General features: G+C 39.5%; 1 protein-coding gene across 4 annotated transcripts in view; it reads right to left on the reverse strand.

Annotated features, from left to right (window-relative positions):
- Positions 1-3248: 3248 nt before the first annotated feature.
- LOC102544657 (RNA/RNP complex-1-interacting phosphatase) overlaps positions 3249-14432 on the reverse strand; it is a 32739-nt gene continuing 21555 nt past the window's right edge. For 3 of the 4 annotated variants that reach the window (XM_072937508.1, XM_072937509.1, XM_006219000.4), the window contains 6 exons: positions 12539-12662; positions 8951-9011; positions 6547-6593; positions 6214-6289; positions 5801-5986; positions 3249-3925 (listed from right to left, as the gene is read on the reverse strand). In XM_072937508.1, coding sequence (XP_072793609.1) covers positions 3730-3925; positions 5801-5986; positions 6214-6289; positions 6547-6593; positions 8951-9011; positions 12539-12662 — 690 coding nt within the window. In that variant the 3' untranslated portion in view covers positions 3249-3729. The remainder of the gene's footprint in view (positions 3926-5800; positions 5987-6213; positions 6290-6546; positions 6594-8950; positions 9012-12538; positions 12663-14432) is intronic. The other variant, XM_072937510.1, reaches the window with a different exon arrangement.

A 14432-nucleotide genomic window follows, 5' to 3' on the forward strand; every position in this document is an offset into this window, starting at 1 on the left:
TCTTAAGGACAAAAAGACAGGCAAAGGTCACCAATATTTCAAGATCACATCTAACAGGAGAGAGGCATCAACAAACAGGAAAAGATAAAAATTAAAAACAAAAACAGCTGATAGAACAGAAGAAACTTAAAAACCGGTAACCTTAGAGAAGGAAAAGATAATACATTAACTAAAAAATACGTAAAAGAATGCTGGAAAAAATGCCATTCAGGAAATAAGAGCTAACTCTTAGAAATTAAAAAATATATAGCAGAAAAACATGTATATAATATACAGCAGAAAACCTAAATAATTAACAGAGTAGAAAATAAAGCTGAGGCAATTCTGATTTAAAAAAAAAAGGGAAAGATTAAAAGTGGAAAATAAAAAACACAATTAACTTGGAGGTACACTTCAGAAAATTCAATAGTCAACTTATTAGTTCCCCAAAAAGAAAATAGGATAAGATGAAAAGAGTTCCAAAACCAATGCACATTCAGGCCAGACTGAAAGGCCTCACTTAGTATCTAGCACTATGAATTTTAAAAATACCCACACTAAGGTATAGCATGAAATTTCAGGACACCTGAGATAAAGATCCTAAAGCTTTCAGAAAGAAAAAATTACAGGTCACAAGTCAAAGTTCTGGAATCAGAATAGCACAAGGTTTCAAACAGCAGCTATGAGCAATGGAAAACAATGTATAAATGCATTTAAAAGTATACAGCCTGTCAAACTATCAATGCAGAAAAAGAATAAAATAAACCCCTTTCAGACATGCCAAAGCCTCAAAAGATTTACATCCCATTAATCCTTCTTGGAAAACTATGGGAGGATGTTCTCCACCAAACAGGGCAGTAAATCAGGAAAGCAGCAGCTATGGATCCAGGAAACAGCAGAGGGACGTAGTAATGCCCAGGGCGAGGACAAGGAGAAGTCCCAGGGGAGAGCTATGCCCCAGGTGTGGAGAACCACCAGGGTGCCTGCCATAGGTTGAGTTGTGCCCAGGCGAAAGTCGTATGTTGAAGTCCTCCTAAGCACCAGGACTTCAGAATGTGGCTGTGTTTGCAGATAGGGTCTTGAAAGAGGTAAGTTTAAATGGGGTCATTAGGGTGGGTACTAGTGCAATATGACTGGTGAGCTTCTAAGAGGAAACCTGGACACAGACACAGAGGGAAGACCATGTGAAGACCAAGGGAGAAGGCAACCATCTAAATAGGTCAAGGAGAGAGGCCTCCGAAGAAACCAGCCCCGCCAGCACCTTGATCTCGGACTTCCGGCTTCCAGAACCGTGAGAAAATACTACCCGTCATTTAGGCCGCCCAGCCTGCGGTCCTTTTTTAAGCAGCCCTGGCAAACTAATACAGTACCCAGCCTGGAGTAGGTCAAGAGGCCTCTGGGAAAGATTTCAAGCAAAAAAGAATCTGATGTGTTTATCCTATCCATGTTAGGAGACATGTTACAGTGGTGTTGGAGATTTGGATGAATTAGTGATGGGTCCATAGGAAAAGATGCAAAAAAAAAAAAAGGCAAAAACGAAGGGGACGAAAGTGGTTGAGAAAGGAAACATCATCATGGTACACCATGGCTCAGAGGTGAATGGCATTTACCTAGCAGATAACGTGAACTTAGAATACTGATTTAACCGAAAGTTGGGGAATAGCTATACTGAAAAGATGATGGGGGAAAGAGGATGTGAATGAGCTAAGTCCTCATCCTCCACAGCAGGAAGTCAACAGATAACATTAAAAACAGAAACATCAAGCAGTGGCAATATAAGCACAGTACTTAAATATGGAGGCAAATATTAGAAGATAATGCAAAAAATACTTCAAGTGCTTGCGTCTGGGGAATGACAGTCAGGGGAGGGCAGGGTGCTGATAGGAAGACTACTCTCACAGCCATCTCAGTAGAACTATTTGAATGTTAAGCTACCTGTATATGTTTTTTTTAATAAAAATAAACATTTTAAAAGATTAAGTAAACCACTGAAGACCTTTACAAAAGAGTGTTCCTGGTCCCTTTAGCCAGAGGACTTTCTATGGTATTATGTGAGAAGCCAGAACCATAGTGTGCTGAAGAATAAATGAGACACGAAGTAGCGAAAGGAGACTGGTTTTCAACAAGCCATGCTGATAACTGACTTGAGAAGGGACAGAGAGGACAAAAGGATCAAAGAAGGTTCTTGAAGGTGGCAGTGCTTTTGTGATGGTGCTTCTACTGGCAGTGGCCTCCTCAGGGACTGCTTGCCAAGAAACTCCTTAAAACTATCAGATTAGCTAGATTCCTGTACTTGCCCCTGATTGTTCTTTTTTTGGCCTCACCCATTGTCTGCTCCAACTTCTTTCCAAGTGAGCATTCATGATGTATCCTAGGGAACAATTCCACAAGAGCAGCCCTTTTAGCAAGAATAACTCTTGTATCTCTGTTAAATGTGGTGGGCAGAAAAGAACTTTCTGAGCCATCACTTAGATGAAGGGTAATAAGTTGAGCTCATCAGATACAGGGCAGGGAGCAGCTGAGTTAGGGCACCTCCTTAGGGTCAGGTTCCACATGATGTTCACATACAAAAGAAAGCAGAGAAAATAACACATGTAGCATCTGACTTTCTACAATAGAAATCTTCAAAATCAAGAGGCTTAAAAGAAAATGAAGCCAATTTGCCCAAGTACTCATCAAATACCTACCAAGGCTTATGATGTTATGATGGTCAGACACTTCCTTGAGCAAACAAAGTTTTCTGGCTTCCTCTGCAACTAAAACTAATGAACACCTCCCAAGTGATCCATCTGTGTGTTCCAGAGGTAAACTAGAGGAGACAACTTAGCGAAAGTCAAGGTCAAGGCGCCACTCCACCGTGAGAGGCAAGTGGAGAAAGATCTCAGCAGGTTGTGTTCGACACAGAAGCAGAACACAAGGAGCCATGCAAGTCTTCCCAGATATTCCAGGCTTTAAATGTTGCATCCTATTCTGTTCATCAAGCAACCTTTATAGCCTATAAAAGTTTTCAGGTTGTCTGAATACTTCTACCAGCTGGTAACAATTACCTTGTCCAGTAAATTACCCAGCATTTAGCATTTAGGTTTATCAATCAGCCTCTCTTGCTCAGTTGACAATCAATCCCTAAAAGTTGATCCATTCCTGTCTTAGATGGCATCTCTGATAATGCAGTGAAAAGAAGTTGGTCAAATCCCACAATAGAAAGAAAGAAATATCTAATCACAAAAACACTACAACTAATTACAAATAATGATTAGGTTCTAAAGAGATTGTCTCCTAGGTAGATTTTAATAGAAATCTTGAACAGTTACAGGGAGAAAAAGGACACCCTTAATCACTGGATCAATAGAGCATGACAAAAACCCAAAACATTTCTGCACACACACACACCAATAGCACAACTCTAGTCAGAAGGAAATACATGGGAAAAAAAAGAAGGAAATACAAAGTAAAGGAAAACAGAATTTTAAAAAATAATTTACGAGGGAAGTTCTTTATTACTTTTATTAATTCTAAAATGTCATCTTCCTTTAAAAAAAATTTAAAATTGGAACGAGATTATTTTCTTCACTGTTGTAAATACTGCAAAGTTACCAGCAAAGAGGTGCGTATCACAATTTTCCCTTAAGCCTGAATGCCTAAGGGAGCAATAAAATAGATTATAAACCTCGTTTGACCTGATCTTATAAAAAGTCCCTCCAGCCGTCTTCAGTCCTGTGTCTCCAGACAGATCTCCAGGGTAGGTCTGTGTCACTCCGTCCATCCACAATAGGCCGGGTAGGGTAGTCTGTAGTAACTGCCAGGATACCACCTTCTGTTCTGGGCTGCTGGACTGGCATTTGGCTTTACGTTCCAAGAGTACCTCCTCTGTAAATAGTTCTCTCCAGGGGGACCAGGAGGAGGAATATGGCCTCTCTGGTAAAAGTTCTGATTCTGTGAAAATGTTCTTAAACAAAACAAAAGTAATAAACTATTCTTAGCTTTAATAAAATATATAAGCTTTATAAAATAATACATAGACACTCTGGTTCTACTGTTTTCTACCTGTGTGATTTTAGCAGGCAAAATTGCTTAATCTTTGGATTTCTTAGTTCTTTATAAAATGGAGCTGATAATACTTCCCATCTTCCTGGGTTGTTCTGAAGGTAAATTTAAGATGATGTATTTAAATTACCCACCACAACACCCTGACACACTGTAGTTTCCAGAAGTCTTTCCACCTTTCCCTATAGAGATAAATGCCTACACTATTCTCATCAGATACTTTCCAAGTCTGGAAGGGATGATATGAAACAGAAGCTATTTATTTCTGAAAACAGAAACTTGCTTTCACTTTACAAATAAATACACAGATAGATCAATTATAAAATGTAGAGATTCTAGCCATGGCATGTACAACAAATTTGAAAAATTGAAATTTAATTGTTTCAAAAGCAAGATCAGGAAAATCTAATATGATCATACAAAAGCAAATCTGGAAATCTGACAAGTAAACACGCCCCCCCCACCCCTCTCAATCCTACTTAATCTAATTAAACTGGTTCACACCTCCTTTTGGTCTATTTCTCCCTAGTATCTTTTCTGACTTGAATCATAACCTGTTATTTTCCCTTATCGTAAGTGAGCTATCACTTTCAATGGCTTCATAAAATTATCATAGTATAGATATAATAATTTACTTGGCTATTTTTCACTGTTAGAAATACAAGCTGCTACCAATTTTTCCACTACTGTAAATCATGCTGGGATTAATGTCTCAGAACATATACCACTGTATCCTGAGCGCCTAGTCCAGTGTCTGATACACAGTAGGGAGTTTGAGAAATGTGCCGAATGATTTAGATGTAGCTTTTCCCATATTTTGAAGGATTTGCTTAGTCTCAACGTAGAATTACCGTGTATGAGCATGTTTATGGCTGTGACAGTTATGTTTCAAAGGAGCTATATCAATTTCCAGTGCCACTGGCAACACAAGCACCATCTTTTTAAAATGTTTACATCTTCTAAAAATGCCAGGGGGAGGGTAGAGCTCAGTGGTAGAGTGCGTGATTAGCACTCACAAGGTCCTGGGTTCAATCCCAGTACCTACCCTCCCCCCAAAACAATAAAAATGCCAACATCTTTTTGAAAGTTAGAAGTTTACAATGCAATTTACAACAACAATCCCAAGCTATATATTGTTAAAATTTTTACATATAATGTTATTAAAGTTTCCATCTGACTGATGAGAAAATAGAAATTTAGAGATCTTACCCAAGATCACACAGAAGGTGAAGAGCAGAGCCAGGATGCAAATGCAGGTCCAACCTGACAACCACTACCCTGGGCTGTCTTATCAGAAACAGTTGCTAAATTAACAGGCAAAGAATAGTACCTTGCTAGTTTAACTGTACTGAGCTTTATGTGATCTATGTGTTCAACTCCTTTACACATTTCTCTACTGAAATTTTACTGCTTTCCCTACAATTTGTGTTTACCCTTAAATAACAACCTTCCTTATTCTGAAAACTATACCAGTACCACTGTAGCCTAAGAATACGAGCTCACTTCCGGTGCGCGCGTCAGATTGCTGGCTTAGACCAAGCTCAATAATCCATAAAAATCTCCAAGTCCTTTTCCCAGTTGCTTCTGAAAAGTCACGTATTCTCTGTCCTATACTTGATTTTCCAGCCCTAAATGCAAAATATGGAGCAAATGGTACCTCTTGGTTGACACTGATCAGCAAGGAAACACTAATTCTTCACTATTATCATAATGTATTTGTGTTAGTTTATAATATTAATTTCTATTTCAATTCTAGACACAAGGAAAGCAGAGATACCTTACTGACTGCTGAAAATCCTGGGTCTTGGTGTAGAAATGCCGGGAAGGTGGTGGGTAACCTTGGGTCCAATGGAGGTTATGCCTAGGTCCTTGGTTAACAGACCTGTAAGGGGTGTGGACTGGTCCCATCATATATGCTGAGTCTTCAAAACCACTTGATCTGGATATACTGAAATCTTGATTCCTCAAAGAGAGTGTTTCCACACAATATTACTGGTTTCCAAATTTAGCAGCCAATTTAGTGACTACATTTTGGCCCATGAAAGTAACAATCCCGTCCTCTCCCATTCCTATTTGTTCAGGTTTCCCAGAGCAAGTGAACAAACTACAAGAAGAATGGTTACATGCAACTTAAATGATACAAAACTACATCTCCCTGACCACAGCTACTATGCATAAAATGCGACTTACTTTCTCATGGGACCATTTCGAAGGTCTTCAATGTAGTTTTGTCTTTCTAAGCAATGTCCTCGGCACCTATTGAATACTGAGGAGTGGATGAACTGTTAGGAATAACTGTACAAAAAGCAAACCTCTCCCAGAGAAAGCAGATCAAAGCTGAAATCCACCAACTGATTAGTCAGGCTGTTATTATCTCGCTATTTCCAGATACAGAAACTTTCGGTAAAATGTCAGAACAAATGAATTACAAACTTTCTTTTTTTCCAAAATTTGAGAAATCCATCTACATTTCTACCTTCAAGTTTTATAAAAAGGGAATAATAGTGACACCCTCATACTTACATTCAATTGCATCATCTGGCCTCATGCCTTCTACATCAATCAAGTATCTAACAAAACAACATAATTTGAGTCATTTGTAAATAAAAAGAAAAAAATCAAATTTTTGCAAAAAAGGTCCAATTTTACTTTATAGAGATAAAAAAATCTTAAGAAAATATCAGCACATCTAATCAATGATTTATTAAAGACTGATATACCATGACTACAAAAAGGCTTTATGCCAAGGATGCAAGAATGACTCAACTGTAGAAAGTCTATTAATATAATTGTTTATATTCATACAACAATTTAATTAATAAATGAAAGAGAATAAAATACAGAACCAATCTGACAGATGTTTAAAAGGTATCTGATAACTGACAGCAGTCAGCTTTGATCAAAATGCTTTGTAAACTAAACAAACAGACTCGCAGACTCAGTAAACTATCTTGTGGTTACGGGGGGGAGGGGGTGGGAAGGGATAAATTTGGGAGTTTGAGATTTACAAATGTTAGCCACTATATATAAAAATATATTTTAAAACGTTTCTTCTGTATAGCATAGGGAACTATGTTCAATATCTTGTAGTAACCTTTAAAAAAAAACGAATTTATGTGTGTATATGCATGACTGGGACACTGTGCTGTACAGCAGAAACTGACACATTATAACTGACTGTACTTCAATTTTAAAAAAATGCTTTGTAAACTAAAAAAAAGGAGACAATATGACAGAGTATTCACTGGGAACCAACAAATAAAATACAAATTGGGAAAAATATTAACATCATATCTAAAAAACACTATCTAACCAACCACAGGAGAAGCTAGCGATCGCCATGACCGAGAGCTGCTTCCTCCTCACCCTCATCCTCACCCATCGCCAAGCCCTGACAGTGACGTTGCCCAACTCTCTCTAGAATACATCCACATCCTTCCACCCAAGGGACTGCCACACCCTGGTCCAAGCCACCTTACACCCAATTTCTACAAGTCTCCTAATTCGCTTCCTTACTCCCCGTTTTTTTCCCTCCCTGCAGTGTATTCTCCACTCAGTAGCAAAATGATAGGTTGAAAATGCAAATTTGATCATGTTCCACAAGCTCATCTTCCACAAAAAAAGTTCAATGGTTTTCTTTAACTCTTTATTTTTTAGAGGGGAAGTAATTAGGTTTACTTCATTATTTATTTTTAGAGGAGGTACTGGGGATCGAACCCAGGACCTTGTGTATGCTAAGCATGAGCTCTACCACTTGAGCTATACCCTCCCCATCTTGGTTTTTTTTAACTCTTAAGATACAGTCTACAACCTGAAACATAAGCCTGCATGATCCAGCTCCTATCCTCACTTCCGGCTGCATTTTTAATGACATCCTCACTCCCCCAGAGCCCCGCCTTCCTGGCCAGTTCCATTCGCAGCGTGTGCTTCCTCTTACAGGGCCCCGTACTGTTCCTTATGCCCAGAGATCTCTCTCCAATGTCCCTATCTGGTAAATAGCTACTCCTCCTCCAGATGTCAGATGTCAAACATCCCCCCAAATACCTCTGACCTCTAGGATGAGGTCAAATCCTCCTGATAATATGCACTTCTGACAGGTACCGCGTCCCTCTCCTTCTGGGTACTTGTCAGAGTCGTAATTCTGTGTGCATTTGTGTGATTCTTGAATATCTATTCCCGCTCTAGACTGTCAGAACTCACAAAGGGCAGGCCAAGTCTTTGCTCACAAAATTTCACAAGTCTTCTTGCCAGCACCCGGCACTGTGCTTAAACGTAACAGATGCTCAATACATATTTTCTGAATGAACAAACATAAATTGGTACAGTGTAGCAACAGCCACAAAAAGCATAAGGGTATAAATTCTTTGATTCAGAAGTTCTATTCTGAGTGAAGTTATCTGAGACAATAGCATATATATTCCAAGATGCTCACATAGGAACGTTCATTGCTTCAATGTTTTAAAATATTAAAAAATTCCAAACTTTATATCCACTGTAAGCAAAGAAAAAATGCAGCCTTTAAAAAAGAACAAGGCCTCCAAATATTTTTATAGAAAGATGTCCACCATATATTAAATTATAAACCAGAATGTCTAAGTATTACACCATCAAATCACCGACTAGACTATACCATTTTACAGAAGGGATCTGAGTATCTTTAAGTCTTTGAGAGGACTTTAGCATTCATGATGGGGAAGCAGGCATCCTGGAACCAATCCCCTGCAGATTATATTTGTATTTTTTAAGTCTGAAAAAAGTATGTGCTAAATTGTTACTGGTGGTAGTATATGAGTGGGGGCAGGATGACTTTTTTCTTCATATATTTCTATGTTGATTGCATTTTCTGTATTCAGCTTACAATAGCTTACATTACTACTGTAAACAAAACAATTTAAACATGATCTGCCTCTTGGGGTTGGCAACTCACCTGCAGATGAGGTAGCCAGTCCTGTTTAAACCATGGGTACAGTGGACACCAATAAGTCTGTCTACAAAACAGGCAATATGGAATTAAATGAGTGAAGTGCATATACTAAAAACAAATTATATAATTTCCTGAAGAATAGCATTTATTAGTTACCACAACAATACCACTATCTTGAAAAGGACAAACCCTGAAGAAAAATGTTTCTGCAGGAACATACTGTAAAGAATTAACGTAAAGCCAAAATTCATTGTCTCTGGGAAATTTTGCACAGCCTCCAATTAGATGCAATGGCATAAACTGGAGAAGGTCTGGTCAGGCACTAACTGAAACAAACCCATTTGTCTTAATATAGAATGCCCCACAGGAACTGATTTGGTCATAGAGATAAGGAAGTGGGGGAGAAAACAAGAATGCAATTTGTTTTTGAGTGAAACAAATGGATTGCCTTCACTTAAAAATTTTTTTTTCTTTCTTTTTATTTTATTCTTTTATTGCTAACTTTTTTTTTTTGGAGGGGAGGAGAATTAATTAGGTTTATTTATTTATTTCTTAATGGAGGTGCTGGGGATTGAATCCAGGACTTCATGCATGCTACGCACATACTCTACCACTGAGCTCTACTCTCCCCTGCCTTCACTTTTAATACTTGATATTAAAAAAGAACAAATGGTTTCTGAAATATTCTTAAGTCCCCAAAGCGCTTCCACCCCTTCTCTCGTTTGCAGTCCCTCACACACCACAGGTCTACGTGCCTGTCCAGTTCTCGGGCGAACAGCCCTGTTCGTACTTGGCAATGGAAAGTAAGACATGGAGACTAAGCCCAAACTGCACCGCAGGCAAACAGAACAAAGACCAGAACCGCGTCTCAACTTTTCCCATCTACGTCCTAGTATTCCTCAGTCCCTCATTAAAAAAAAAAAATGAGGAAGTAAATAAAAAAGAACATGTAGTTGATTTCCGCAAAATTTATGTCTAGGACTAGATGGTGCCTGGCAGGAAGGCATTACTCATTACTACCTCCCTACCTCTAATCTCTTCTATTTCGACTGCTCCTCCATATGGAAGATGTCATCTTTCTAAAATATAAACTTGACTGGGCTGCTCCCTTCCTTAAGAATCTTCATTTAGCACAGAATGAAGCCCAAAGTTCTAGCACAGCATTTAGACCTCTTTATCAACACATTATCAATCTGTCTCTCCAACTGAACTGTAAGTCCAAACCATGACTTAACAAGGACCTACTTGAGCCACCTGCCTCCTGTCCCCTGCCATCCTCCAGGATCCCATTTTCTACTGCTCTGACCTCGCTCACTCTCCTGTCCAGCCATACTGGTCTCCTCACTATTCCTCAAACGTGCCAAGCACAGTCGTGTCTCAGGGACTTTGCACCTACTATTCTCGCTGCTTTAGAACACTCCCTCCCACCCCCAGCCCCTCGTAATCCCTTTCCCCCCACATGCCCAATAGCTTGGTTTCTAACTTTCTTTAAGGCTCTGCTCAAATGACATCTTAATAGAGAAGCCTTCCCTGATCACCGACCACATTCCCTCACCTTTTTAAATTTCATTTATTATCCAAAGCACTTATCACCACTTGACACTCCATATATTTACTTATTAATTTATCTCTCTCCCCAGCTAGAATGTAAAGTACACAAGGGCAGAACTTTGTCCTGTTCCTACTTCCTAGCACAGTGCTTTCAACTCAGAAGGTGTCATATAAAAACGTGCTGAAAATGAACGAACGAATTCTTCGCCCTTTCCCACTCCCCTCTAGGCAGACGGGAGCTGCCCCTCCGCAGCACAACCTCAAGCCCTGTGCCTTCTTCCCAAGATCTGGGCCGTCCTTTCCTCATTCTGGCAAAATCCTCTTCCCCTAAGCCCAGCTCAACTGCTACCTCCTCGGTCAGGCCTTCCTCGGTCTCGCCTCCAATTTCCTGCTGCACTTAATCCTTTTATTATAATTAACCCACAGATAAACATGTAGTAACACACAGTGACACACAGTCACTACATGTTTGTCTTCCTAGATAACTAAGCTTCTAATGAACAGACTACCATTCACCTGTGTCTCCCCGTGTCCTAACAGCAAACCTCAGAGGCTCACAAAGTTTACTAACTGTTTATTTCCTGAGTCATTACCAATGCTGGGGAGTGGACAGCGTAGCGTCCTCCTCTTCCTTCATCAGTGAGCCTGGCATCTGTGGGAGGGGCTCCAGCAGCGGTAGTCAAAAGGGATCATAAGCCAGGTCCCGAGACTGCTATGGCAGGGAGCACAGTGAAGTCAGCCCAGCGCAGGCACAAGACCAACAGAGGGTCAGCCTCGGTACAACGTGGGAACAATCAAGACTTACAGGCGTGTTCTCATGCACTCCTAAGGATCTCCTGGCCCTCCCGAAGCAGAGAACACTGAGGAACGGTTCCACACAAAGGAGCCTGGAAGAAGTGAGCAGCCTGCAGCTGCACCCTAACATCTAAGAAGTAATGTTTCTGCGACTACAGTTAATACAAATCAGATCATCTACCTCCTCTGTAGACACCCTGCTATCCCAGGCCAGGCCAAGCCTCCCAAGTTTTAAAAGTACAGGGAAGACCTGTGAATAGGGCTTAAGATATTTAAGAGCTAGTGCCTGCATTAGGCCACCAGGTTACAGTTTGAAAATTTATCTTAAAATTCTAGTCTCTCTCTCACCTCCCATCCCGTATCTTCCCGCCTCCACCTCTGTCTGCCTCCCCTACTCGCTGTTCTGTGTGTATGTATAGCATTTTATGGACACACAGAATATGCACTGTCTATCAGGTTTATTTAATAAAGTGCACACTCCTCAGGCTAAATTTAAAAAGAGGGCAAAATGAGTACTTTGTCCTGTGGGTCAGTGGCTTTCCAAAGACAAGATTCCTCCATCTTAAAGTATGGCAAATATCACCTTCTTTCTGATAGTTAGATGCCAGAAAAAGGCAAGGGGAGCTTTAAAATTCAGAAGCTATTCAGGTCTAATTTCAACAGAGTAAGGTAGATCTTAAAGCAGAACAAGAAAACACCAGCCTTTTTAAGTTCTTCCTGCCTGAAGAATAAGAGTTTGTAGTGTCCTTCCTCACGGGCACCCAAAGTGGGGGAAAAAAAAACCCCAGCAGAACTATGTTAAACACACATGATGAAGATTGCACTCCCCTGGTCCACTCTGTTTTGTTTTGCTTCTAGGGGTCTGTCTCACTCCACAATTTTGCTTTCTGTTTTCTCTTTTATATATGCTAAAAACTGGAGATTCTTAATTTCCTCTTCTACCTCTCAACTCTTAGCCAATAAATAGGACAGAAGAACATTTTTATTTTATTATAAATTTCTCATTCAAATGTTTTAAAAAGAGGTAAGTAAACCAGTTCAGTACATATTTCTCTTTCCAAACCAAATGGCTTGTAACCATAAAAAGGAGAAACACCTAATTCGATTAGCATCGTATGACATTTCCACCTTAACGTTACCAAACATAACAGGCCTGATGTCAGAAATATCAAAAATATTAAAAATCCCCAACCCCATTCAAAATGTACACCCAAGTTCAAGTAAGAGGAAAAAAGAAAAACTCACCATTATCTTCGTTCTCTTTCAAAAACCCATTAACAGCACATTTGAATTTAAAAATAGTGCCATCATCAGGTATCTGATGCCCAACTGTATAAATTTTTAAATAAGGAACAGTTTCTGGTAAGTCCTAGAAGGCAAAGCATAAAAATGTATATTATTTCATTTGTAGGGAAAGAATAAAAAATTAATCAGAGGAGGCAGACTAACAAACCAAGAGATTATATTAAACTTAATATGTCAGTCATTCTGATAAAAGAGCCATTTTTTCCAAAGCAGCTTTGCCCAGGAAGTATCACTTGATTTCCATTAAAACTACAGAATGGGCGGTGACTAGGCACACAGAAGGAAAAGCCGAGTCCATGTAAGTGAATGCATGTAAACAGTCCTGCCTAATATCTTACATGCCAAGGGCCATGAAGCAGCTGTGATCTAAGCAGAACACAGTCAGAAGAACTTAGATTTGAACTGGGAAACAGAGCTGGTTGAGAACTGGTATTCCTGGGGTGGGAGAATGTAGATACCAGTAAAACACAGATGAGATGAAGTGGAAACTCTGCAGTATCATTATCAACCTATGATGTACTTTATATTAAAAACAAACATATAAACACATTTCCTAGCTCTGACCACTGAAAAAGCCTAGAAGCAGCTGTCATGTCACATCATGTCATGTCAAAAGGACTCAGGAGCCAAACTGAGAAGCTGCAACTGGCCGAAGACAGGGGACTCAGTTAGAAAACTGGCTGTAGTGGAGTTCACAGTGAAATGCAGAAAATTACTTAAGTAAATAGACAGACAAACACGTAAATAAACAAACAGGTCACCCCTGGAGGACATTTAAGAATCAACACATTATTCTGAAAGCCAACTCATCATTTTTATTCTAAGAAAAGGGGAGAATCACGCCTCCATATAACCGGGCAGCCAAACGGCTGATGAGGGGAACCTTCTCTTGATAGAAACACACGCTGCTAATAAGGGAAAAAGGAATAACAGGATTCACCAGTTTTTGAAGCCCCAGATGAGTTAGTGGATGCAGGTGTCAATCATCAGTGACTGCTGATACCACAGAAAGAGACAATCAAGTCTCCACAGAACACATCCTCACCTATGAAACTGTGTCCCTCCCCCTCAAAAAATTAAAAATAAAAATTCAAGCTTCATTCTGATTAAGTCTCTAGGTCCAACTACTCATCTACAGGAAATAAAAGCATTGAAAAATATGTTAACAATACATGCAATGCGATCATCGAAATCTAGACGAGGCAAACTACCTAGTTTCTTTTAAAAACTAATTCAAAGAGGGAAAAAAAGTTAGACAGGCATGAAGGGAAGACATATCAATTAAGTAAGAGTTCAGAGACCTAACGATCAGAAGCAAAGTGCGGACCTTATTTGGATCTAATTCAAAATTCTTAAAAACAATTTTTATGACATTCAGGTGACAACTGCAAATCTGAGTGCTGACTGGATATTTAATATTAAAAATGATATTAAGGAATAAAAATCCTATATTTTACATGTACATACCAAAATATATAGGTGTCATTACACAATATCTGGGATCTGCTTCAAAATAATATAGAATAGGGTGAGACAGGCAGGAGTACAGATGAAACACGACAGCCATCAGCTGATAAATATGAAAGCTGGATGAGTTCCTGGATAGACAAGGAACACTCACAGTATTCTGTCTACTTCTGGATACATTTAAAACCTGTGACAATTGTTTAAAAACAAGACGACCCTGTAGAAACCAGTTTGGCAGTTTCTCAGAGGTTAAACATAAAACCACCGTATGATCCAACAACTCTACTCTCACCTATACCGCACAACTGAAAGAACCGAGAGCAGGGATTTGAACAAGTATCTGCACACCAGTGTGCACAGCAGCATG

This window comes from Vicugna pacos, chromosome 15 (genome assembly GCF_048564905.1).
Source record: "Vicugna pacos chromosome 15, VicPac4, whole genome shotgun sequence".
Taxonomy (NCBI): domain Eukaryota; kingdom Metazoa; phylum Chordata; class Mammalia; order Artiodactyla; family Camelidae; genus Vicugna; species Vicugna pacos.